General features: G+C 42.9%; 1 protein-coding gene across 1 annotated transcript in view; it reads left to right on the top strand.

Annotated features, from left to right (window-relative positions):
• The first annotated feature begins 643 nt into the window (after positions 1-643).
• The window catches only part of LONP2 (lon peptidase 2, peroxisomal), a 50,448-nt gene continuing 26,690 nt past the window's right edge, over positions 644-24,401 (top strand). Inside the window, exons 1-8 of the mRNA XM_039352443.1 lie at positions 644-879; positions 2,682-2,910; positions 3,760-3,891; positions 5,386-5,508; positions 6,762-6,925; positions 9,407-9,501; positions 10,051-10,309; positions 17,829-17,970. Coding sequence (XP_039208377.1) covers positions 644-879; positions 2,682-2,910; positions 3,760-3,891; positions 5,386-5,508; positions 6,762-6,925; positions 9,407-9,501; positions 10,051-10,309; positions 17,829-17,970 — 1,380 coding nt within the window. The remainder of the gene's footprint in view (positions 880-2,681; positions 2,911-3,759; positions 3,892-5,385; positions 5,509-6,761; positions 6,926-9,406; positions 9,502-10,050; positions 10,310-17,828; positions 17,971-24,401) is intronic.

Raw genomic sequence — 24,401 nt, 5'->3', positions numbered from 1 at the left:
ACAGAGCTGGTTTCTGCTTGGGGAGGGAGACAGAAAAACTGGGCATGTTTTTCTGCCTCTTTAAGATCCTTTGAGGAAATATATTTTCCTGCCCTTTTAATATTTCCTTCTCTGGGGGACTGACTTCCCACATGGAAAGGACCAGCACATAATAAATTAAAGGGTGTTCCTCTGTCTTAATGCACGAATCAAAGGGAGAATTTGCTTTACTTCTGACTCTTGTTGGTATTGAAACTAATAAGGCTGCGAATCTTGCATGCCCTTACAGGAAAGAAAGTCCACTGAAAATAAGAATTTACCTACAAGTGACAATTGATTGCACAGCAAATAACATTTTTAATGCTTGTTTAATTCGCCTGATTCCTCCCCCCTCTCAAGCAAATACAGATAGTCCTCGACTTACAACAGTTCATTTAGTAACCGATACTATTTTATTCCACCCCTTTTTTTTTAAATGAATTACTATTGCCTCTGAGTTTCTCCACGCTTGCCCCGCCCGGCTTAAAGAGGCGGCGCAACGCCAGATACGGCCAGAGGGGGCGGCCGCGAGCAGCACGCGCGCCTTGCGCCGTTTGCCCCTCGCCGCTCGCCGTAGCTCGGCACGTACGCGACGTGACGGGCATTGCGCGAGAGCTGCTCAACCATGGCGTCCTCGGACAGCGCCATCCAAATCCCGACCCGCCTGCCGCTGCTGCTGACGCCCGAAGCCGTGCTGCTGCCGGGCTCCACCATGCGCGCCAGCGTGGACTCTCCGCGGAACATGCAGCTGGTGCGGAGCCGGCTGCTGAAGGGCACGTCGCTCAAGAGCACCATCCTCGGCGTCATTCCCGACACGAAGGACCCGGCCAGCGACCTCGACGCGCTGCCGCCGCTCCACAGGTCTGGGACGCGGCCTTGCTCGCCGCGGTCGCTATGGCAACCGGTGCCCGCCCCTACCCCGAGCTCCCCGGGTTGCTGTAAACAGCGGCCCCTTCCGCGAGCCCTTCCCAACATGGCGGTCGTGACGTCAGGAGGACCACGCCCCCTCGTCCCCCCTCCCTTCGGCCACCTGCCTTAATCCGGAGACCTTCCCTTGCGTTGCCATGGTTACCGCCTGGCCTGTTGCCACGGTGCTACCCTCCCTCCGGCCATCTATCACACCGAAGGTTCACGGTTGCCATGGCGACTGCAGCCCCCTCTTTCCTCTCTTTTCTTTCTGGCCAGGGATGCTCTTTGCTCCTTTGGCTAATTGGAGCAAATTAATTAAGTATCTTATTAGAGTTGTGACATTGAGCTTTATTGCTGGTTTAATGCATTTCCATAGGTGCCCATCTCAGGGCAGGGTTTTTTTATTATTATTATTATCCCTTCATTTTTATTTTGGCCCACAAAAGAGATCCAAGGCTTGCCTTGTCTTTGTGTGTAAATTGCAAACAACGTGTATGTGAGATTTTATTTATTACATCTTTCCTATCAAATGGCTCTGGGCAGCTTTTGGAAATTTAATAAATAAATAGGTTATGAATTTGCCTTGACGATCCCCATCCTGTTGTGTTCTTCGGAGCACACAACGTGGTGCTTGAGGAGTGGAGCACAGTTCGCAGGAGAAGTACTTCCGGTTCGATGGTAGTAACTCGTGAAGTTCATAAGAAATAGATTTTTAAAAATGGTTGCTTGCGAGTTTTAGAAACTTGGCTTTTGGAAGTGGATCTAGAGATGAAACGGTGTGGGAAAACGCATGGCTACCAATCAGAGTCTCCTGTTCTGTCCTTGAAAGTGGTTTGTGATTTTAGCGAGCATTAATGTAGGCCAGGCTCTCAAGAAGGAACATGGCTGTAAGGAAAACACGCTTTAACAATTTGCTGGTGAAAAGACAACTGATTGATAGTTAAAAAACAGCTTTCTCAGCAAAAAAAGTGGCTGCAGAAACACAATGAAGGAAACCCCTGCAAGTGTGTGTTGCTTTTTTGATGCTGGAATGTAGGTTGATAAACAGTCAGATGCTTCCTCTTGTCAAAAGATTGAAAGGGTTCTCTATGCAAAATGTTCCATGTTCAGTCCCAGGCATCTCTAAGCAAAATGCCTGCCTCAAGCAGGAATCTAACCATCTGGAACTTTTTTCAAAGTATTTTCAAACGTTTCTGTAGCTAGGACTAACACTGCTAGCATAGTACTGTTAGCCACTTTGTCATAGACAACATCTTTTAAAACAGCCCCATGGAGACAGGTAGTCCTCAACTTACAACAGTTTATTTAGTGACCGTCTGAAGTTACAATGGCACTGAAAAAGTGCCTTATGACCATTTTCCACACTTAGGTCCCTTGCAGCATTCCCCATGGTCATGTGATCAAAACTCAGCCGTTTGGCAACCGACTCATATTTATGACGGTTGCAATGTCCCCGGGGTCATGTGATCCCCTTTTGCGACCTTCTGACAAGCAAAGTCAATGGGGAAGCCAGATTCACTTAATAACTGATTCGAAAGGTTGTAAAATGGGGCAAAATTCACTTAACATCTGTCTTACTTAACTATAGAAATTTTGGTCTTAAGTCAAGGAGTATCTGTGATGTTAGCGCCTTTATCATGGACGATATCTTCCAAAACAGCTCCATGGGATAATTAACTCCTGTTCAAGCATATTCCTTATTGTGGCATGACAAATAATACTTTCTTTCTTTTTTTTTTTTTTTGCATTTTCAGGATTGGCACAGCTGCACTGGCAGTTCAAGTGGTTGGCAGCAACTGGCCCAAGCCCCATTATACGTTGTTATTAACAGGCCTCTGCAGGTTCCAGATTTTGCAACTGGTGAAGGAAAAACCTTATCTCGTTGCGGACGTTGAACAGTTGGATCGGCTAGAACAATTTACCAACAGGTCCGAAGAGGAGCTGGGAGAGTTGCCGGAGCAATTCTATAAATATGCAGTGCAGGTTAGGTGCCATGAAATGGTGCTAAATATCTAAATATCTTTTGAGGAAATGATAGCGATCGCTGTGTGTAAAGGAATTGTGGCTCACTAGCAAAGTCCGTGCTTTGTTGCTGATGCAATGTTAGTTGTTTACTTTTCCTGTTGCAATGCTCTCATGCATTTGGGATGAGGAGGACCTGTTTGCGTAGCTCAGGAGAGAACATTTTCATCCAAACTGCAAAAAGAGGGCAGGCCACGCCAGAGAGATTGGAGCCAGTACAAATGTCCCGTAGGTGCTTTTTCAAAAGGCAACTGGGCTTACTTTTTTATTTCTTGAAGACGTTTTGCTTCTCATCCAAGAAGCTTCTTCAGTTCTGACAATCAGAACTTATTTTGCTGATAAAGCTGCTTGAAGATGAGGTTCTTGCCATCATGCTCAAACAGCCGCTTGCTTGCTCCCAGGAAGAAAAAGTTTCACTAGTGCAAAGTTTGAATCCAGCAGATAGTTGTGTCCGAAAGGTGGTCAGATGGCATAGGAAAAAAAAAAAAACATCCTTTAGATTTCACAGGCTTCTTGACCATTCTTCTGTTGGTTGGGCAAGTCACTTAGAACAAACGACCTTGGCACCATTGAAATTCAGAAAATGGAGGGGTCCTTTTCTTTTTGTCCTAACCAGTAGCATTGGTTTATCATGCTGAGTGATACAAATGATTTTTTTTTCTTTTAACGACTCTAATCCCTTGCATCGGGATGGAGTCTGGGCGACTGAGTGGAGCCCAGTGTTTACTGATGATACGAACGATACTAGTGATATGAAAGAATACCAGTGTTAAAATGTTGCTTTACATTTTTACCCCATCTTTGACAAAGCTGGTTGAGATGTTGGATATGTCCATCCCGGCGGTGGCAAAACTGAGACGCTTGTTGGACAATCTACCCAGAGAAGCTCTACCAGATATAGTCACCTCGATCATCCGTACCAGCAACCAGGAGAAACTTCAGGTATCAAGCACTGCTTCCATTCTGGCTTCACAAATTTTGAATGTTGAAACCTACCAACACACTAAGAACTGCCAAGCGGGAGCAGAAAGAGTCTTCTTGCAATTTTCTTAAAAGATTAACAAATTTATTATCTGGTTATGGTCCTTCATCCATGAAATGTGGTATCTCAGTATTCCTTGTTAATTGGTTCCAGGAGATGTGATGAGTACCAAAAACAATGAGTACTAAACAATTTTTCCCATAAGGGAAAATATATGGGTCACAAGGCAGCTGACACCAACAAGTTTTAGCTTGTGCATTTACAGGTTTCCAGTGGCATCACAGGCTAAGTTCTGTACGCTGACAATGTGCTTCTCTTCTAATTGTGATATCTTCAGCACCCACACGCTTCCGCTCCAAAAGCTGGTGTTGTTAACCACAGCACATTTTCCCTGATGTCAGTAGTTATACTTTGCTTGTCTAAAGGAAACCCACCTGGCATTTTGTCTAGATTCAGTGTTTCTCAACCATGGCAACTTGATGCTGGCTGGGGAATTCTGGGACTTGAAGTCCATGGAACTTTCAAGTTGCAAGGTTGAGAAACATTCTGGTCTAGAACGTCTAGCAAATGATTTAAGGATTCTAAGGTCCATGTGGCCACCCTTCAATAAGGCACCTTGGGTGGTGAAATTGGGGCTGGGGTGGAACACTAAAGTGTTCCTGACTTTTGATATTGGTGGTGTTCCAGAGTGATGGAAGTTGTTCTCTAGCACAGAGGCCCCCAACCTTTTGGGAAGCAGGACCAGTTCCATGGAGAGAGGTTTTTCCACAGACCAGAGTGCATGGTTTTGTGTGCTGCCTGCATCCCATGGATGGGGCTTTGGTTGTTTGTGCGGACTGGTTGCTGGCATGTGCTAGAGCAGGGGTTGGGGACCTCTGCTCTAGCACATCTTTGTGACACTAGATTGAGGAAAAATTGGTACGGAGGAAGATAGACCATATTAGACAGGTTCTCAGATTGGGTTTCTTGTGCCTCCCTGAATTCCATTAGTATCCTTTCCTAAACCCTGCATTTTTATCCTTTTTCTGCAGTTCCACAGCTAGAAACAAATAGCTCCCCTGCTGTCAGGGGCTTTCAATGTTTTCCAACATTCCTAAAGGGGAATAGTATTGTTATTTATTTTTCAGTGTTTGTCTGCCGTTTTCTTTCACTGTTGCCTAGCCAACACAAATAGCAAACGTATCAATAGCATTATGAAATATTACACAGGAGATGATGATTTGTTCAACAAATCCCTATTATGGGATATGTCCAGCTAGCATAAATAGCTCCTCATAAATAGCAGTGGAATAGGAGCACACACAAGATGGATTCTGATAGCTTACGAGGTTTTAATTTCCTCGGATCCGTTTCAGATTAGGCGGGCACATTTTGTGGTGAAATCTGAGCTGTTCTAAAAATCCGAGGAGAAGGCAAGGAACACATGCTTAATAATTTTTGTACTTTTCTATTAGATCCTGGATGCTATTGGTTTAGAAGAACGGTTCAAAATGACCATACCGTTGCTTGTTAGACAGATTAAAGGTTTGAAGCTTCTGCAGAACACCAGAAAACACAAGCAGGATGATGACAAAAGGGTATGTTTGTAATGAAATGATTTACTTTAAGGCGTATGAATGGTCCTGTGTGGGTGTAATTTATTTGGCATGAGATAAGAATTAGCAACAGCCCTGATTTAGCAATAGCAAAAAGTAATGAGGAGGCAGACTAAATTGAGGCTGTAACTCAATAGTAAAATACATACTTCCCTTGCAAAAGGCACTCAGTTCATCCTTCTAATCCCCAGACAAGGCCAGGCAAGTCTGGTTGAAACTTGAGAACTGCAAGCAGGTAACAGACATGATTGGGCTAGATAGATAATGGTTGACTTGATATAAGGAATGTGTTTCTCATTTTAAACATACGGTATGGGTTTAGATTTCCATACTTTGCGATCTACAGCAATCTTTTAGAGCAGTGGTTCTCAACCTGTGGGTCGGGACCCCATTTGGGGTCGAACGACCATTTCACGGGGGTCGCCAAACAATGCAGTCCACCATTTTTTCCCCCTTTTCCTTAGCTGTGCTACTCCCTTTTATTCTATTGGCTTTTGAAAGCCAATAGAATAGACTCTCTTGAATAGAGTCTAATTCTATTGGCTTTCAAAAGCCAGTAGGAATTGTCGAGGCTGTCTCTGCCCTGCTGAGCCCTCCAAAAGTCCCATTCTGCAAAGGGTTGCGGCATTAAAAAGGTTGAGAACCACTGCTTTAGAAGGTTGTGAGCTCATTTGATCCTGGTTATAGACTACACCTAGAATACCGCATCCAGTTTTGGTCAGCACATTACGAAAAGGATGTCGAGACTTTGGAAAAAGTGCCAAGAAGAGCAACTAGGATGATGAAGGACCTGGAGACTAAAGCACATGAAGAAGGGCTGCAGGAGCTGGGTATAGCTAGTCTAGAGAAAAGAAGGACTAGGGATGATTTGATAGCAGTATTCCATTATTTGAGGGGCTGCCACAAAGAAGAGAGGGTCAACTTCCTTTCCAAAGCACCAGAAGGCAAGACAAGAAACAATGGATGGAAACTAATCAAGGAGAGAAGCAACCTGGAACTAAGGAGAAATTTCCTGCCGGTTAGAATAATTAATCAGTGGAACGACTTGCCTCCAGAAGTTGTAGATACTCCCTCACTGGAGGCTTTTAAGAAGAGACTGGACAGCCACCTGTCTCCTGCTTGAGCTGGGGGTTGGACTAGAAGACCTCCAAGGTCACTTCCAGCTCTATTCTGATTGATTGATTGATTGATAGTTGCCTGAAATAATTTACTCTTCCCACTTTTCAATTTCCTAGATCGTAGCAATACGTCCTATGCGGCGGATTGGCCACATTCCAGGTGCCATGGAAGATGAGGAGGAGGATGAAAACCACGATGATATTATTATTCTTGAAAAAAATATCCGAGCCTCTCGCATGCCTGAGCCAGCTCTCAAAGTCTGCCTCAAGGAAGTTAAAAGGTCCAGTGAGTTTTTCATCACTTTCTTGCGGATTGATCCCCTTCTGTTAACGAAGCATGTGTAATTTATTGACGGCAAAAGCACACGTTATTAGTTTATGGGTACTTTTTGTCTTTGATTTTGGCTTCCACTCAGAAGATCATTTACCTTTGTTCTGCGCGCTGTTTTAAAGAGTGATTGTAATCTGGAATAACCTAAAGGGTGGGTGGGGTCCAAAGCTAAGGAATAACAAATAAACATGCATCAAAGGAGAAGACACTCCCGTTAAGTTAGGTAAATCTGATTTCCAAATAAGCCTGTCATGGTTGCGACAGATGCAACTCTTCAAAAGAACTTCGAGGCACTGTTTACCTTAAAGAATCTTTTATTTGAGAAACAAAGTATCCGCAACTAACATAGTTGAAACCTGAAACTGAATTCCCCTCCCCTGGATACAAAGTATCAAAGCACAATTCCCTCCTCTGATAAACAATCATAAATCACATTCTGCAATTAGCTTGAAGCTCGGGCTTTCTCCCCAGCCCGCTAAAACTCTATTAAAGCTGGGCGCAATGACCTTGGATTCCCACAGCTGAGTTATTATTGTTATGACTAGCTGGACTCTCATCCACATTCCCCCTCCCAGCATCAACTAACTCTAAAAGCAATAGAGAAAAATGGCCGCGTTTCCATCTGTTGTGGAAGCAAGAACATCCGATGTTAGCAGCAGGGTTGACACATGCTTGGGATTGCAGTCTTAGTTGCATAACACTGCTCTTGCGATGTGGTTTTTATGTTACTGTTTCACATACACTGAGTAGGATTTTGTAAGTACAAGAACTGGATGTTGTGAATTAGAACTGTTTCTAATTTATTGAAGTACAGAACAGGATCCCTTTTCAGACCTGTGCCTGGTTAGCAGCATTAAATGCCCTCCGATTGTAACCTTTGGCAAACATTCTGAACGTTAAGCCAAACGGAATGTAAGCCTTACATAGGTAGTCCTCGACTTATAACAGTTCATTTAGTGACCGTTCAAAGTTACAACGGCGCTGAAAAAAAAAGCGACTTGCGGCCGTTTTTCACACTTAGCTTTTGCAGCAGCCCCATGATCGTGTGATCAAAATTCGGATGCCTGGCAAGTGATTCATACTTACGGCCGTTGCTGTGTCTCAACGTCAAGTGAGGCATTCCGACAAACAGTGGGGGAAGCCAGATCCACTTAACAACCGTGTGACTAGATTAGATTAGATTAGATTAGAGAATCTTTATTATCATTTATTACTGTGGGCACAACGGCACACATTAAAAATGAAATTGAGTTGCTTGCTCTCAAAATGTACACATATATAACACATTTTCTTTTTGAAAATGTTTAAGTACAAAGGAAAAAAAGGATTAAAAACATTGAACATGGTAAATCGTCTTTGACTGACATCTCAATCCATACTGTACATTAATTACATATAATATACCTATATACAACTATACATTTCTAGTCTCTATCTCAGTTTATCTCTTTACTGTGACCTCCATTTTTTTCCCCTCCATCTATAAAATTTATTCCATATTCGACAAAATTCTGTTTCTTCCTGATTTTTTTAATCTTGTAGTTATCCTATCTAGTTCTGCGCAATACATAATTTTCTTTATTAATGTTTCCCCACTCGGTACTTCCATTGCTTTCCATTTTTGAGCAAATAGTATCATTGCTGCTGTGACCACATGGATAATTAAATATGTGTCCTCTTTATTTACATTTTTCTCTAGTATTCCTAATAGTAATATCTCCGGTTTGTATAGAATGTTTTGCCTAGTCATTTCTATTGCCCAATCCCAGACCATATGCCAATACACCTGTGCTTCTCTACATGTCCACCATACATGAAAAAAGGTGCCCTTTTCTTTTTTACATTTCCAACACATAGATGAATATCCATTATACATTTTGGCTAATCTGGCCGGAGGGAGATGCCATCTGTAAACTACATAACACATTTTTTAAACAAACTATGTACAAAGTATGTTTAGACCCACAGCCTTACATATAAGTAGCATATAACTATTAATCACTGTCCATCTTGAATGCATAACGGAAGGAGGAAGCTTGAGAGTTCACAAGGTTAACGCTGTATGGTACAAAACTGGCTGAATCTGGATGTTCTGCTTTGGATACCACGAAGCCCCCCCCCCCTCCCAGAAGGTAGCAAGGAAAACAGGTCGTGGAGAAGATGTGTCGTGTCGTGACCAACTTATCAGCTGCCGTGATTCACTTACAACTGGCAAGAAAAGTCATGAAATGGGGCGAAACCCACTGAAATGTTTCACTGAACAACAGAAATTGTGTTCGTAAGTCACTGTGGTCATGGCTTGTATTAGTGCAAGCTAGGATGTCATGAAGGGTTCCAACAACATGCTGGCTGTACTTTCATTTCTTGGCTCTTCTAATCCGCAGACTTGGATTTCAGCTCTTCCGCTAAAGAGGTTTATCTGTTTTTCTAGGTTAAAGAAGATGCCTCAATCCATGCCGGAATATGCCTTAACCCGGAATTATTTGGAACTAATGGTGGAATTACCCTGGAGCAAGAGTACAAAAGGTCAGTGGATTATTTTCTTAGGATGAGAACACCATTTAAAAAGAAAAGAAGATCATAGAAATATCCTCTATTTAAATGCAGGTGGTCCTCGACTTACGACCGCAGTCAAATCCTAGATTTGTGAGACACCCTGTTAAGTGAGCGTTGTCCCATTTTACGACTTTTCTCGCCACTGTTGTTAGGGGCATCCCTGCCGCTGTTAAGTTAGTAAGGCAGTCAGTAAGCAAAACCTGGCTTCCCCGTTGAAGGTCGCCAGAGGGAATTGCGTGACCTTGGGACGCTGTGACCGTCATAAATAGGAACCAGTCGCCAAGCCTCTGAATCACATAGTCACGGGGGGGGGGGGAGAGGAGGTGTGTGATGCTGCAGTGCTTGTGTGAAAAAACGGCCGCAAGTCCCTTTTTCCAGTGCCGTTCGTCACTCTGAACAGTCACTAAATGAACCGTTGTAAATCGAGGAACTACCTGTAACGGTATTCTTCCAGTGGCCGGAAGAACTGCTTTAGTTCAGGGTGTAAAAAAAAAAAGTCTCTGTGTTTGGCTTAAACAGATTGCCTGGATATCCGTGCAGCCAGGATTCTTCTGGATAACGATCACTACGCCATGCAGAAACTGAAGAAGCGGGTGTTGGAGTATTTGGCAGTCAGGCAGCTCAAGAACAATTTAAAGGGGCCCATCCTGTGCTTCGTGGGGCCCCCCGGAGTTGGGAAAACAAGCGTGGGGCGATCGGTGGCGAAGACTTTGCGCAGAGAGTTCCACCGCATCGCCTTAGGCGGCGTCTGTGACCAGTCTGACATCCGAGGTCACAGGTATTTTTAAGTCTTTGTTGTTGTTGTTGTTACTGTTGTGATTGTCTGGGGATTTAGAGGCTGTGGAAGAGCACTCATCTTGTTTTCTTACCTCCATCCCAGTTTCTTCACACTGATAAACATCTTCCCATTACAGCAGTGGTTCTCCACCTGTGGGTCGGGACCCCATTTGGGGTCGAACGACCATTTCACGGGGGTCGCCAAACAAGGCTGTCCGCCATTTTTCCCCCCTTTTCTTTGGCCACGCCCCTGGCACCCAGTGATGTATAAGTGGTTGGGGGTCACCACAACATGGGGAACTGTATTATGGGATCGCGGCATTAGAAAGGTTGAGAACCACTGCATTACAGAGAAAAATACGTTGTCATTTGTACGCAACCACTTTTTTTTTTCCCCCTGCCATGGAGAAATGGCTTCAGAAGAAAGATGTAAGGGGGTGAAGCACAATAGCGTTCAGTGTTTTTTTTGAGATTTTATTTGTGTTGTAGCTCTGCTTGAAAGTAGCAAATGCTACCGCACATGGTCATGTATGTAATCATGTTTATAATTACAGGTTAGGTTTGCACGAGTTAAACCTATATAGAAGAGAACTGAACATCACTGAACTGCACTGAACATCAAAAAACTTTTTAAAATAATAATAATAAGAAGAAAGTTGGAAGGGACCTTGGAGGTCATCTAGTCCAACCCCCTGCTCACAGAAACATAGAAAACTGACAGCAAAAAAAAGACTTAATGGTCCTTCGAGTCTGCCCTTTGAGTTTTTGTTTGTTTGTTTGTTTCTTATTATTTTTATATTTTATTTAAATTTTATTTTTAATTTTTGTCAGAGGATGGACGCATGTTTACCCCAAGCATGTTTAAACTCGGTTACTGATGATTGACCGACTACCTCTGCTGGAAGTTGGTTCCAAGCTTCCACTACACTATTACTGCTTCTCATGCTGATCTTTGAAACCACCATGTCTTAATTACGATTGTGTGTCAGCCTGCTTCAGGTTAGCTTGTTAATACTCTGGCTCTGCCTCTTATTATCTGTTCTGTGAACGAATGTGGTATCCTTGTTTCTCAATTTTGACCCATTTTAGATAGTTGGACTTCAGTTCCCAGAATGCCCCAGCCAGCCATGCTATCCACCTATCTTCAAAGTTGCGTAGCTTGAGAAACCCTGGTGTAGAGCTTCTTGATCAGGTCTCCCAATGGTTGCATTTTATCAAAGACACCTAGAATTCCTCTCTAGATTCTTGAATCCAGTGCAGGAAAAATTTAGAACTGGGACATTTGGGCTGATGGTGCTATAGGCAATTTTTGTTACTACCACCTGAAGCCTGCTGAAATTTAGGGCAAGGATTTCCAAGTGTTGATGTCCCTAGTTCGTCTATTTCTCAATAAGTCAGATACATGATAAATATAGTACATGCGCAATTGCCATTTGCTCGGTTCCAAGCTGGTCACATCCTCACCACTTGCTGACTGGCATAGCTGGTAACTTTGTTGTGTTGATTAGACTACTTCTGAAAAGCAGAACAGATCTTGCTGTTCAAATGGGAACCACTAGAGGTTGTTATATGCCTTTCGTTGGAGAACCTAAGAAAACTGCTGTCTTGAAGAGAGTAACCGTTCTAACTATCAGAACATTTCTCCTTAGTTCTAAGGTTGCTTCTCTCTTTGATTAGTTTCCATCTGTTGCTTCTTGTCCTGCCTTCAGGTGCTTTGGAGAATAGCTTGACTCCCTCTTCTTTGGGGCAGCCCCTGAGATACTGGAACACTGCTATCATGTCACCCCCAGTCCTTCTCTTTGTTAAACTAGACATACCCAATTCCAGCAACCGTTCTTTATATACTTTAGCCTCCAGTCCCCTAATCATCTTTGTTGCTCTTCTCTGTACTCTTTTTAGAGTCTCAACATCTTTTTTACATCGTGGTGACCAAAGCTGGATGCAGTATTCCAAGTGTGGCCTTACCAAGGCCTTGTAAAGTGGTATTAATACTTCACGTGATCTTGATTCTATCCCTCTGTTAATGCAGCCCAGCACTGGGTTGGGTTTTTTGGCAGCTGTATCTGTTCCACAGATACTCTTCCGTCAGTCGTGATGCCTTTTTGACACGTTTTGTTTATGTGCAGGAAGCAGGATGTGCTTTGGATGTAACCAGAGCTTTTCCTTGCTGCAGTTTGAAAGTCTCTGACTCTGCAGAGTGCCGATTTGCAAAAGCACGACTCTGTCATTTCTTTGCCCTCCCCTTCCAAGGGTTTCCAAAAGTTACACCCTGAGGCGAACTCTTTTCTCCTTCCGTGGTAGAATTTCTACCCTCACAATAACTTGGAGCTAATTCGGAGAGAGAAGATGAGAGGCACAGAGCGACCTTTGTGGCTTAGAAAGATTTTGACTGTTGCACTCCCCAGTCCAAAGGCATCAGGCTAGCTTTCTAGGAAGGCAATCCAGTTAAAATTAATCCCTTTAACGTCTGGTTGGATTCGTTTCAGGGCGAGAGACTGAAGGGAAATTTGTGGCGTTGAACTCCAGGCTGCTTTGCAATGTCCCCTGTTCTCTGGTACCCTTCCCTAGGAATCCTTTTTATCCACATTAAAGTCTTAATAGGTGTGGGTTTAGGTAAGTGAAAAGCAGAGGAAGTATTTCAGGGCACGGGCAGTTATAATAATTTCCTCCTTCCTGATTTCCCCAGCTCTGAGAACAGTCCGATTTCTTGTTCACCATCTTTCAACTGGCTTCCAGATTTTCAGAGTGATTTCTTTTAGCTGGAACAGATGGGCTGGGTTCAGAGTCGACAGCCCAGCCAGAATTCTGTTTGTTTAATTCTGTTTCAGCATATGTGACAGTCCCAGCCTTGCAAATGAGAATCCGTGCTTAATAATAATAATAATAAAGTTGGAAGGGACCTTGGAGGTCATCAGGTCCAACCCCCTGCTCAGGCAGGAAACCCCATACCATTTCAGACAAGTGGCTGTCCAGTCTCTTCTTAAAAACTTCCAGTGTTGGAGCACCCACCACTTCTGGAGGCAGGTTGTTCCACTGGTTAATTGTTCTAACAGTCAGGAAGTTTCTCCTTAGTTCTAGGTTGCTTCTGTCCTTGTTCAGTTTCAACCCATTGCTTTTGGTATTGCCTTCTGGTGCTTTGGAAGATAGAATCACTGCAGCTGTTAAGATGATGATGATAATAAATAATAATAATAATAATAATAATAATAATAATAATAATAATAATAGTAATGTAGTTGGAAGGGAACTTGGAGGTCATCAAGTCCAACCCCCTGCTCAGGCAGGAAACCCCATACCATTTCAGACAAATGGCTGTCCAGTCTCTTCTTAAAAACTTCCAGTGTTGGAGCATTCACCGCTTCTGGAGGCAGGTAGTTCCACTGATTAATTGTTCTCACTGTCAGGAAATTTCTCCTTAGTTCTAGGTTGCTTCTCTCTTTGGTTAGTTTCCATCCGTTGTTTCTTGTCCTGCCTTCAGGTGCCTTGGAGAATAGCTTGACTCCCTCTTCTTTGGGGCAGCCCCTGACATATTTAAAGGAAAACACCTATGAAGAGTCCTTATATTTTCTTGTACCTGGTACAGGTCGTCCTCGACTTACAACAGTTCATTTAGCGAGCATTCAAAGTTACAACGGCACTGAAAAAAGTGAGTTACGACCATTTCTCACACTTACGACCTTTGCAGCATCCCTACGGTTATGTGATCGGAATTGAGAGGTTTGGCAACGGACTCCTATTTAGGACGGTTGTGGTGCCCCGGGGTCGTGTGATCCCCTTTTGTGACCTTACGACAAGAAGTGTCAGGTTCGCTTAACGACCGCGTGACTAACCTTAACAGCTGTGGCAGGAAAGGTCGTAAAAGGGGGCAAAACTCACTGAACAAATGTTTCGCTTAGCAACAGAAAGCTCGGGCTCGATTGTGGCCGTAAGTCGAGGACTCCCTGTGTTTGTTATTTCTGGCATTTTTTTTTTTTTTTTTAAGACAAAAATCTCACCAATTACTTAGCCCGGGTTATGTGCAGCCACCCTGCCAACAAAAATGCGTATAGTCCAGGCCATGGTTTTCCCAGTTGCAATGTATGGCTGTGAAAGTTGGAGCATAAGAAAGGCTGAGTGACAAAGAATGGAGGCCTTTGAACTCTGGTGCTGGAGAAGACTCCTGCGAGTCCCCTGGACTGCAAGGCGTTCAAACCGGTCAGTCCTAGAGAGATCAACCCCGACTGCTCTTTAGAAGGCCAGATCCTGAAGTTGAAACTCAAATACTTTGGCCACCTGATGAGAAGGAAGGACTCACTGGAGAAGAGCCTGATGCTGGGAAAGATGGAGGGCAAGAGAAGAAGGGGACGACAGAGGATGAGGTGGCTGGATGGAGTCACTGAAGCAGCAGGAGTGAGCTTAAATGGACTCCAGAAGATGGTAGAGGACAGGAAGGCCTGGAGGAACATTGTCCATGGGGTCGCGATGGGTCGGACACGACTTCGCAATTAACAACAAGAACAACAATGTGCAGCCAGCTTCACTTAAAAGGAATGCTCTTCCTGCTCGGATGCAGATAGTGAGTGGTTTTGCCCTGAGCTTAGAAAGTTTCTTATCATTTATCCCTTTGAAACAACCTTATTAAGTTCCTCTAGCCATGCTGGAGAGACAGGGGGAATCTTAGACTTGAGTCCTGTCTGGGAGAAGTTTGATTTTGGTTCTGTTTTGTGTTTCGATCCCCAGGAGACAGCTGGCCGAGAGCTGAAGGAAAAGAGCCTTTGTAGTCGTAAGCAGCCATGCCAGTCCAGGCTAAGGAAAAGAAAAAGAGTTCCTTTATTGTCAACATTCTTTAGGTCTAATAATAGTGCAGGGCTAGGAACTTGTTTTTGTGCACTTTGTATACACATCCCCTGAGCCTTTGGGGTAGGCTGCTCTGATGCTACAGACAGGGCGAAAACAAACCGCAGGAGAACATAAACAAGTCAACTGCTTTGAAGAATTATTTTTCCTATTCCATGCGGGAGAAAAGTTTTTAATCTGTCCCTCTGAGCAGTAGAAATGCAGAAGCAACAAGAGATTCTCTCTCTCTCTCTCTCTCTCTCTCTCTCTCTCTCTCTCTCTCTCTCTCTCTCTCTCTCTCTGTGTGTGTGTGTGTGTGTGTGTGTGTACACTTGGGGTGGAGTTTGGCTTATATCCTGCCTTCTGACATCATTTGGCTCCTGTGAAGGAGGCTGGCAAAACATTCCATCCCCAGCTGGATTTTATTAACCACCCCATTATATAACACAACATTTTCTCCATCCTTTCAGCGAAATGGGTTTATAATCGTACACACATTCCTTGATTTACGTTTTGTTTCTGTGAGATTTAGTTGCCGGAAATTCACAAACTCACTGCTAAGGTTTCACAATGTGAAGTTATTGGATTTTTTTTTTTTTTTTTTTTTTGGTGATAACGTAAGTGCACTACAAGTAAGAATAAGTAACTCTGTATATGCCTATACATACACACATATACACAACCCTTTTTATTGTAAATTAAAACATGCTTTTCCCAAAGCCTAAAGAGAGACTAGATTTATCTCTGCTATAATAAAGTACGGTTTATCATCATGCTTGAATATTAGTGGAATATAACAATTAATTAGTGGAACAGCTTGCCTCCAGAAGCTGTGAATGCTCCAACACTGGAAGTTTTTAAGAAGAGACTGGACAGCCCTTTGTCTGAAATGGTATAGGGTTTCCCGCCTGAGCAGGGGGTTGGACTAGATGACCTCCAAGGTCCCTTCCAACACTGTTATTCTGTTAACCCTTGTTATATCCAGGTCTGTTCACCAGCTATCAATTTTTTTTTCCTTGATTCAGATTTGAGGTGAATCTTATTGTTTAAACAAACTAGCAATGTAAAGAAAATCTTTTAACACAACTGGCATTCGAGGACTCAGGTCAGCATGCTTGAATGTCCAGTTTTACCTACAATGAATGATGATGAGCACTTCAAAAATCAGTTTGGAGCATTTTATATTTTGTGCCTTTGTTAAATGATTTTTCTGAAATTATCGGCCATGTCACAAAGATGTCTCATTTGAGAGCTGTTGAGAGAGCCTTTACTGAGATCTTGAAAAGCTACGCTTAAGTGGACAAATCTGGAGTAGCTGAAATTGATCAGATACTCTTAAGATATCTCGGATCATACCATTACTTCATTTATATAAGCTGTTTTCAGAATTGCAACATAGTCCGTGTATTTTTTCTCCTTTCAGGCAATTTCTCACTCCTGCCGATGTGCGTGCATAACTTGTAGTTCAAAACTTTATTATTTTTTAACGAAGCATAAAATACAAAAATCTATATTAAAAAGACACAGGAAAAATAGGGGAGGAAAAGAGAAGAGAGAAAAGTGTAGGGTAGAGGGGAAAAGAAAAAAGCATTGACTTCCGGCTCCTTTTGGTGCAGTAGGATAAAATAATAACATAAAACCTCAACTTTTATTGTTTTTATATATGGTTTATTGATTTTTAACATAATCACCTTAATATTTGGCGAATAGCGTGTTGTCTGGGTTAGTATTTAAAAAACAATAACAATTTCTATAATTCTATAGTCCATGTAATGGCTTTGCTTAATTTTCTCTTCTTCCAATAATGTTTTCTTTTGCCATCCTTAAATTAATGCATTTCTTATTATCTGAATAAATGACAATTAAATATAAACATTTTTCTCATGTTTCTGCAAATAATAACCACATCAATATAAAGCTTCTTTTCTAATTGATCATCTTGATTGCCTCGTCATAGATCCTGTTTACAAAAATTCTTATTTAAATTTGTTTCCCCCACTTTTTACTTTTATATTATAGTATATACTAGCCATTTCTAGAACACTAAACCTATCTAATCAGCAAAATCCAAAATCAAAATTTTGGTTTTTTTTCCCACCTCAAGCCCAAAGTTCAGAAGCGATTTTCAAGTAGAAGCAAAATTAAGTGTGTTCTTTTCTTTAATCTAAATCAGTGGTTCTCAACCTGTGCGTCGGGACCCCATTTGGGGTCGAACGACCATTTCACGGGGGTCGCCAAACAGTGCAGTCCGCCATTTTTTCCCCCCTTTTCCTTAGCTGTGCTCCTCCCTTTTATTCTATTGGCTTTTGAAAGCCAATAGAATAGACTCTCTTGAATAGAGTCTAATTCTATTGGCTTCAAAAGCCAATAGGAATTGTCCAGGCTGTCTCTGCCCTGCTGAGCCCACCAAAAGTCCCATTCTGAAAGCGGTGCTGCACCAGTTGAATAGTCCTCGACTTACGACCGGTTGAGTAGTCCTCGACTTATGACCAGTTGGGGGGGGGTCGCGGCATTAAAAAGGTTGAGAACCACTGATCTAAATGGTCAGTTTAGCCCTCTGCTAACTCCATCAGTTTTGGCAGCCATGCGTCCGTTGTGGGATGGTGTGCATGCAGAACTTGAGCCAAGCTCGCATCTTCAATTTTTGAGTGCTTTCATGCTGTTGCATTTCAGTCTTTCCGTTTTTCTCCTTTTTTTTTAACAAGGCGCACGTATGTTGGTAGCATGCCTGGCCGTATCATCAATGGCTTGAAGACTGTTGGGGTCAACAATCCAGTCTTTCTCCTGGATGAGGTGGACAAGCTTGGAAAAAGCCTGCAAGGAGATCCTGCAGCTGCATTGCTTGAGGTAAGAATTGGGATGCGTTCTGACAAACAAGGATTGAACCCTGGATTCTGACCTCATGCTCTTCTCCGGTTGGGTCAGGATCTCAGTTCCCACCTTCTCAGCCAAAATTATGGAAGTTGCACACCCATCGTATCTGGAATACACTAGATAAGGAAGACATGAAATAGATTTTCCGATAAAACAGACGTGTGATATAAATTTCACCTCTTAAGGAAAGCATGTTATTAAGAGTATTACGTTTTGGAGACTTGATGTCTGTTTCAGTTCTCAAGTTGGGAGAATCTCTGGTTTATCTTGGGACTGTTAAAATAGGGAGTGGTCATTTTTTATTTTTTACTCTTGAAGTGTACAGAATGCTAGTTTCAATCCATTAATCGGTTTTAGAAAACATCTCTGCTACATTCATACTGGCTTCTGTGGTGGAGGAATGAAACTGGAGACTATTACTTTTTTTAAAAAAAAAAGTTCAATTAAGTTAGAACTTGTTAAGAATGATAACTATTTTGGATCATAGGCCCATGATAGTAGGCACTTAAGCACATGGGATTGATATTCTCAAGGAAAGGCATTTTTATTTTTAACAGGAATTAGGAAGGGAGAACAGATCAGCTGCACTGGTGAAGTAGCAAGTGTGTTGTGCTGGACAAAATGACAAGTCATTTGTCATTAGACCGTGTTTTTTTTCTCCATTAAATACTCAAATGCTACAATCACATCATATTAAGGAACCATTGTTTTCACTTGAAATAAGATGGATGACCTGGTACAACTTGGCATTGCTATGGTGTTAAGAATGGTTATAATTAAGCGTAAACAGTCATTCTGTTTTTCAATGTGTTATATCACAAGACTGCCTCTGTTGGGACAAGGAATTTAGAGAGGATTATTAGCATTTGTTGCCAGACCAAAGAGATTCTATATCAGAATCTTTTATAGGAAGCTAACATCTCTGACTCCCAGTTAAATAATATCTGCAATATATGTTTTAACCCATCTTTATAGTGCTGAAATTAAAAAAAAAAAAGCTTGTGGGGAGTTGGATAACCAGGATTGTATTGGTGTGTGAGGAAGAATTGTGGTTGCTGCTGAATTTCATTTTGGCTTTCAAAGCACATTCTCTAACTTGTAATTCTTCTGAGCAATTCTAAGTAAACACATTTTTGCATTGTGCTCTGGTTTGTGGGTCATAGCGTTACATTAAAAACAAACTGTATTCTGTTTACCCCTTATTTTATAAAAGATATCCCTAGATTAATTTATTTGATATTTCTGAGGCTGTTTTAAGATGGGCAAAGCACTTCGCTAAGTGTTTGGCAACAATCTGCACTTGCACAGGTGAGGAAATAGGTTCGCTTCCTAGATACCAACACTTGAGTGTTTGGTCACCCATCCTCAGCTATGATATTTAAGAAGGCAGTAACCAACCTGAAGTGTTCAGGAAAATGACACCTTGGGGTTCAATTTGTCTTGAATGTTAAATAAATACGTTCTGCTATTTGTAGCTGGGGGAAAGGGCTGGAATTTTTCAATGTGTTGATAGTCTCTGGTTAAGGTCAAGGTGCATTTGTTGCTTGATCAGAGCGGAATGTCTTATTTCCAGTTACGTTGGTCAACAAGGGAACATTCATTCTATATTTAGATGTCCTCCTCTTGAAGGTCAGAGTGGACAGAAAGGAATCCGAGTGTTTCTTAATGGAGAACATTTGTAGACAAGAGAAATCGTGCAGAAAGTACAGGCCAGCCTCTAAATGCTTGCAGAGATGATTCTGCCTGTTATGGGACTAGGAATTTTGAATGCACGAAAGCTTCTTTTTAATCTTATTTTCATGCAAAACAACAACAACAACAAACCCCACCACTGGAACAAAGAGCCTGAAGATGATATTTTATCTTCCTGTCCTGCTCAGGGGATAACCGGATCGCAATAGTCACTTGAATCTTGTCTATTTGAAAACAGGATCTTGATAGTAAAATAAATGGGGCAGACTATTACCTTCACACCCTCTTTATGACTTTTGTAAAGTCCCCACTGGGGCTGACAACCGAATGTCACGCTGAATAAAACTTAATTTAAGGCAGCAATATTGTATTCTTAGAAAAAAAGCAACTTCTTTCTCTAGGCGGTTTTCACTTGTATGCCAGTGAACTCTGTGCAGGTCTTGTGATTCTGTGACACAGTTGTCTTGGATCCTGTGAATGAAAGCCTCATTCAGTGAGGGAAGCGAAGCTGCTAGAAATTTCAAATAACTCTAGGGCAGGGGTGTCAAACTCAGTTTCATTGAGGGCTGCATCAGCATTGCGGTTGCCCTCGGGGTGTGGGTGTGGCCAGGATGGGTGTGGCCTACTGGGTGAGCGTGGATGGAGTGGGTGTGGCCTATTGGGTGGGCATGGCCAGCTCTACATCGTTCATGTCAAGGGTGCCTGTGGGGGTCTGGGCAGGAGTGGGACAGATCTAAGGGTCTCTGGCAGAAGGGGTTGGGACCGGGACAAGCACCAAGGCATGGTCCATTTCTTCATTCCTCACAAAGGGTGACACCTCCCTAGCATGCACCCAGGGGGCAGGACCAATGCAGCAGGGGCTGGTTCCTCGCTGTTTCTAGACGGCCTTGTGGAGCTAAGACTGGATGCATTTCAGCATAGATGGCCACCACAAAATTGTACATTGGCTCCCGGCCGGCCTGGGCCAGGGCCAAGGCAGTGGGGTCTGTTCCCTCACTGTTTCCAGGATGGCTTCGCGGGCCACATGAAACCACTTCGCGGGCTGCATCCGGCCCCCAGGCCTTGTGTTTGACATGTCTGCTCTAGGGCTTTTCTCGATAACTGGAGGTTGATGTCAGACCTTTGCAATATAAAAGTTTGATAAAGTAACTGATTTCTATTACGAGGATCGGGTAGGAAGAATTGTTTGGTGCCTCTTTTGCTATTTGGCATTGCTACGGAGCAAGCTTTGGACCCAGGTTGAGATTTGGCTGAAACATTAGCTGCTTGGCAGGACTTCTGACCCATCTCCGTTGACTCTCCGTCAACTCTTTCAGTGTATTATGCTCATTTGAAAAGTTCTAATAAGGAAAGCTAATTGAGATGGCTTTCTGTCTTTGACAAATGTTCAAACTCAGCATGCCAGTGTGTGATATATAATTTTAATTAGCAGCACTCTTCCAGGCCATAATTCAAGGCGATAAGCAAAAAGGATGTGTGTTCATTCCATAATGGAAAGGATAAATTATGTTGACAGCAGCATGCAGTCAGTCGCCCAGGCATTGTGGACGTTCCATCCTGTATTACGTGAGAATTGTTCATAGTAACGTAGCGTTGCTCTCTTAACACATCTCCAGTGAGAGCTTGAGAGGACTCGGAAATACACAGAAGTAGAAAAGCATGAATCACAGAATGCTGAACAAGGAGAAACTGAGGGAGCTTCAATGGGCATAATCCTCATTTTCAGTATTTCTTTCTCCGAAATAGTTTATGCAGTTTTCCATATACATTTCTTGAAGTGGTACACAGACAGAACAAAAATGATTGTGATGCAGCAGTAACATTCAAATAGATGTAAATGAGTTAATATAAAAAATATACATTAACAGAAAAAAGCAAAGGCATAATTTTTTCATAGAGGCCTTCTTGTGTCAAGTCTTCCATGGGTACCTAAAATTTATAGGAGGAGCTGCCTCTCAAACCTCAGCATACTGAGGTGAGATTTTGGCTAGGTTCCTGGCCATCATCCATATTTTCTAGATTGTGTATATCTATCTATCTATCTATCTATCTATCTATCTATCTATCTATCTATCTATCTATCTATCTATCTATCCATCCATCCATCCATCCATCTATCTATCTATCTAGAGAGATTTATATTTGTGTAATACACAAACATATTAATCGCTGATAAATGTGGAGAGCAAACAGAAATATTGCACAATATGAAATGTATTCACTAACCATTCGATGATGATGATGATGATGATGATAATAATAATAATAATAATAATAATAATAATAATAATAATAATAATAATAATAGAGTTGGAAGGGACCTTGGAGGTCTTCTAGTCCAACCCCCTGCTCAGGCAGGAAACCCTATACCAGGGGTAGGCAACCTTGGCTCTTTTATGACTCGTGGACTTCAACTCCCAGAATTCCTGAGCCAGCCATGCTGAGGGGAAAGGGAGAGGTTTCCAAGCTGAGCCACGCTGGCTCAGGAATTCTGGGAGTTGAAGTCCACGAGTCATAAAAGAGCCAAGGTTGCCTATCCCTGCCCTATACTATTTCAGACAAATGGTCGTCCAGTCTCTTCTTAAAAACTTACAGTGTTGGAGCATCCACAACTTCTTGTTTTTCCCACTTTTTGTTTTTATGTATTTGATTTCCCATTTGAATATTGCTGACTTTGCTAGCTATGGATGGTCCTCGACTTACAGCATTTAATGACTATTCGAAGTTACAACAGCCCTGAAAAAAGTGACCTGTGACCGTTTTTCACACTTAACGAACATTGCGGCATCTCCAGGGGTCACGTGATCAGAAATCAGAAGCTTGGCAACTGGTTCATATTTATAACGGCTTCAGTGTCCGGGGGGGGTCACGTGATCCCCTTTTGCGGTCCTCAGACAAGCAAAGTCAATAGGGGAAGCCAGATGCCCTTAACGACCGTCGTGGCCAACTGAACCACCACGGTTAACTGATTTAACCACTGTGGCGAGAAAGACAGTAAAATGGGGCAAAATTCACTCGAGGGCTGTCCTGCTTAGCAACATAAGTTTTGGTCTCTATTCTGGAACATATGTAACCCTAACTAGAGAGCAGGTATCAGTATGTTAGAATATCTGGCAGTTATTGGGTTAAATGCTAGGTCATTGGGAGACTTCCTGGACACAAGCCAGGGTGGAATCTCTTTGTCTGAAAGAAGCATGGGCCATTGAAGGTCACACAATGAGCTTGAGTCGTTATAAAGATGGTATGGAAGAGAGCATCATACTTTTACCTAAAGAAATGGTCTGAAGAAATGGACAAAAGATGTATTTTCCAGGAGTAACAACCACAGCGTGAATGCAAGTAATCTTTCTGATTAAAATGTATTTTTTGTTATGAGATCGTTTCTTTTGAGTTATCTATCTGACTTGATTTAAAGAAGGCGTTTTATATCAGAGTCAGAATAGTCTCCGTTGTGGTCATAAGTCAGGGGCCACCCGTAGTTGCATGTTTACGGGTCGTAAGATGCATGTAACCATTTTGCTAGTAAGCACACCATCCATTCGGAACCCAGAGCCCTTTCTGAAAAGCAACTTTCTCTCTGTTGGCTTGCAATGCAGAGTCTCAAGAAATCTGGCCACTATGGAAGGTTGCAATAGATCTCGGAATAGACTCTGAAAGCTATCAAGAGTTTCTGGCCTCTTTCCACGCATAGAAAGCAAATTCCCTGGTGCTCCGGTATGATTCATTGGGTGTCTTCTCTTGCCCTCGAGCAGTTTTGTTGCTGACAAGTTCTCTGGATTTGTGGGTTGAGTGCCGTATTCCAAAACAAAGCTGCAGCTGTGAAATCTCGTCCTCCCCTTGGTATCTCAAATGGATCTTGTTCACCATGTCTTAATGTAGCAGCTTTTCCCTGGGCTCAAACAGACCTTGGGAGCCTCGAAAACAAAACCAAACCCCATGGTTACTGTATATCCATATCCTAATTTGAGATGGTTGCATTTTCTAGCACTGTAACTCACGTCTAGGGCAGTTGAAATGCTCAAATTTCTTCTCAGCGTTACAGAATTGGAAGGTACGAGCAAACATGAATAACCTGTTCTTCTTTTCCGCCTTTATTTGAATTTAACTCCCAGTGTATAAAATCTGTACAAATTCCAGACTTGTGTAAAACAATCAGTTTCACTTACAGAATAACAGAGTTGGAAGGGACCTTGGAAGTCTTCTAATCCAACCCCCTGCTCAAGCAGGAGACCCTAGACCAGTGATGGCGAACCTTTTAGAGACCGAGTGCCCAAACTGCAACCCAAAACCCACTTATTTATCACAAAGTGCCAGGGCTGCATCAGCATTGTGGTGTCCTTGGGGAGAGGGGCAGGGAGGCGCCTCTGAGTGCCGCCTCTGGCACGCAAAAACCAGGGGCACAAAAATGGGCCACCGTGCTGCAAGGCGCAAAAATGGCTGCCGCCACGCCGCAGGGTACAAATACAAGGCGCTGCACCACGCAAGAACGGGGCAGGGCTAGTGAGTATCACGCAGGCACTAGCCCCGCCCCATTTGCAGCGCGTGCGTGCTCGCGGCTCCATGTGCACATGCATGCATGTAGAACTTCCCCCACCCTTTTCTTCCAGTCCACCAATCGACAATGGTTGGTGACCTCTGCTCTACCACCTCTACTGGAGCTTGCTAGTCGGTCGCTTTGTCTCCTTTGTGCTGGGCGGGGCTCCTGCTCCAGT

The sequence above is a fragment of the Crotalus tigris genome, unplaced genomic scaffold, assembly GCF_016545835.1.
Source record: "Crotalus tigris isolate CLP2741 ecotype Arizona unplaced genomic scaffold, ASM1654583v1 scf7180000018432.44079421565:4894166, whole genome shotgun sequence".
In the NCBI taxonomy this organism is placed as follows: Eukaryota; Metazoa; Chordata; class Lepidosauria; order Squamata; family Viperidae; genus Crotalus; species Crotalus tigris.
Note: the sequence above shows the minus strand (reverse complement) of the source record. Positions and strands in the feature narration are given on the sequence as shown.